Raw genomic sequence first — 1797 nt, forward strand, 5'->3', positions numbered from 1 at the left:
TCTTTCCTTTTTTACCAGGAGAAAACTGGAACTGACTGCATTTTTCCAGATGTAAAAGTTCCACTTTTTAATGGAATATTGTGTCATGGAACTATTGCTCTATTTGTTTTCTTTTTTTCCCACAAATAATTCCTAAAGTTCATTTTGTTTTCTTCTGCCCTAATAAGCACTGAGCCAAAATTTCTCTAGCCTTATTCATTGTAAGTCTGAGATCTTGTTCTTCAGAGGTAATAGCCGTTTTTTAGCTAACCATTCTGCCAGTCTTCCATTTTCCTTTGTATCTCCTGCCTTTTAGGCTCTGTCTCCTTCATCTGACAATCCCTGATCATTTGGGGTTCAAAGGCAGTAAGAAAGCTCTGATAATGCACTTATTTGGATTTGGAATTTCAATTTATAGCAATTCTTTCTTACTTTCTGGCATGGATATCGTATTAGTTATGTTTCATTCCATGCTTTTGGTTAAGATAAGAGCACCAGCACTTCTGTAACATTGCTAATTTGCTTTCCATCAGACTTTGTACTCTGCAATTACAAAACTTAATTTCCAGTCTTCCTTCTACAACATTCCCAGTGTGCCTTATGTGCCATTTAAAGATGGCCATTCTAGGTTACTCAGCTGTCATAGATGATGTAAACATGACTCCATATGTTCAAAGATTATCTGCAGAGAAAAGGAAGATTTTTTTCCTGAAGTGCACACAATATCATTTGAAGGGATATCAAGCTACTCACCATTTAACATGAACTGATAGGCGTTGTCAGAGATGGAGAAGATGTGTGGAGGGGCCTCCTGGCGCTTCTTGCCTCGGTAGGCCAACACCACCTCCGGGTTGTACACCGGCAGCCACTTGGAGGGGTTGACAGGAGACGCAGACAGGCCCCAGTGACGCAGAAGAGACCCGAGTAGGTCTGCGAGGAAGGGAGGCAGCACGTTGGCTTCCACGTAGCCTGGCAGAGCAGTTCCTCCAGCTACCCAAAGGAAGACTGCTGCTGGTACTTACATAGATCATCCAGGCTGCGTAACGCTCTTTGAGGTTGTACAGCACAGCGGGTTCGTGGAGGTGGGTCATCATGGCCATGTCCTCGATTTTATCGTACTTGGGAGGGTTCATGGAGAAGATCTGATCATCCTTCACGGTCAGAGTCTGTCAGAAGAATGAAAGGTACATGCACGTCAGCTAAGAGCCCAGAGTGGGAATTTAATGCTGTTTGTAAGTAAGTCTTTTATTTTACCCACCTCTCCACCTTCAGTCTTGACGGTGACCTTCCCTGATTCTTTGCTCTGGATTGTTCCTTTCACAAAGGATTCCTTAGGATGCACCACAAAGACGGATGTCTTGGCATCGAAAGGCTTGTTCTGGGCCTCAATTCTCTCCTTTTCTGACTTTCGGAGGTAAGGGGCTGCCTGCCCAAAGATGGCCATCTCAGCATCTGATGACATGGCTGCACTTTATGGGGGGCCTTGTCAGTAGAGAATACTGTGGAATAGCAGATACGTTGTCCAAATGAATCAGCATTTTTTGTTACCGTGCAGTTTATTAAAAAACTTAAAGAGCATCATAGAATGTGTTTCTTGGGAAGAATCTCAGGCAGTTCTTTATTCCACCTTCCTGTGCAAAGCAGGGCAAAATTTGGATCAAGTTTCCCAGAGCCTTTTCCAGTGAAGTTTTTATTATCTGCAAGAATGAGGATTCCTCAGTCCCTCTTCATCCCTGTTTAATGTCCGACCACCCTCCTGGTAAATTTGTTTCTTCCTAATACTTGATCAAAATTTCTATTGCTGCAACTCCTGTCTGT

General features: G+C 43.2%; 1 protein-coding gene across 1 annotated transcript in view; it reads right to left on the reverse strand.

Annotated features, from left to right (window-relative positions):
* LOC104124788 (myosin-1B-like) overlaps window positions 1-1441 on the reverse strand; it is a 17796-nt gene extending 16355 nt beyond the window's left edge. Inside the window, 4 exon segments of the mRNA XM_035892720.1 lie at window positions 699-862; window positions 865-909; window positions 1002-1145; window positions 1238-1441. Coding sequence (XP_035748613.1) covers window positions 699-862; window positions 865-909; window positions 1002-1145; window positions 1238-1441 — 557 coding nt within the window.
* Window positions 1442-1797: the final 356 nt, after the last annotated feature.

This window comes from Egretta garzetta, unplaced genomic scaffold, assembly GCF_000687185.1.
Source record: "Egretta garzetta isolate BGI_Z169 unplaced genomic scaffold, ASM68718v1 scaffold644, whole genome shotgun sequence".
NCBI classification, from domain to species: Eukaryota; Metazoa; Chordata; class Aves; order Pelecaniformes; family Ardeidae; genus Egretta; species Egretta garzetta.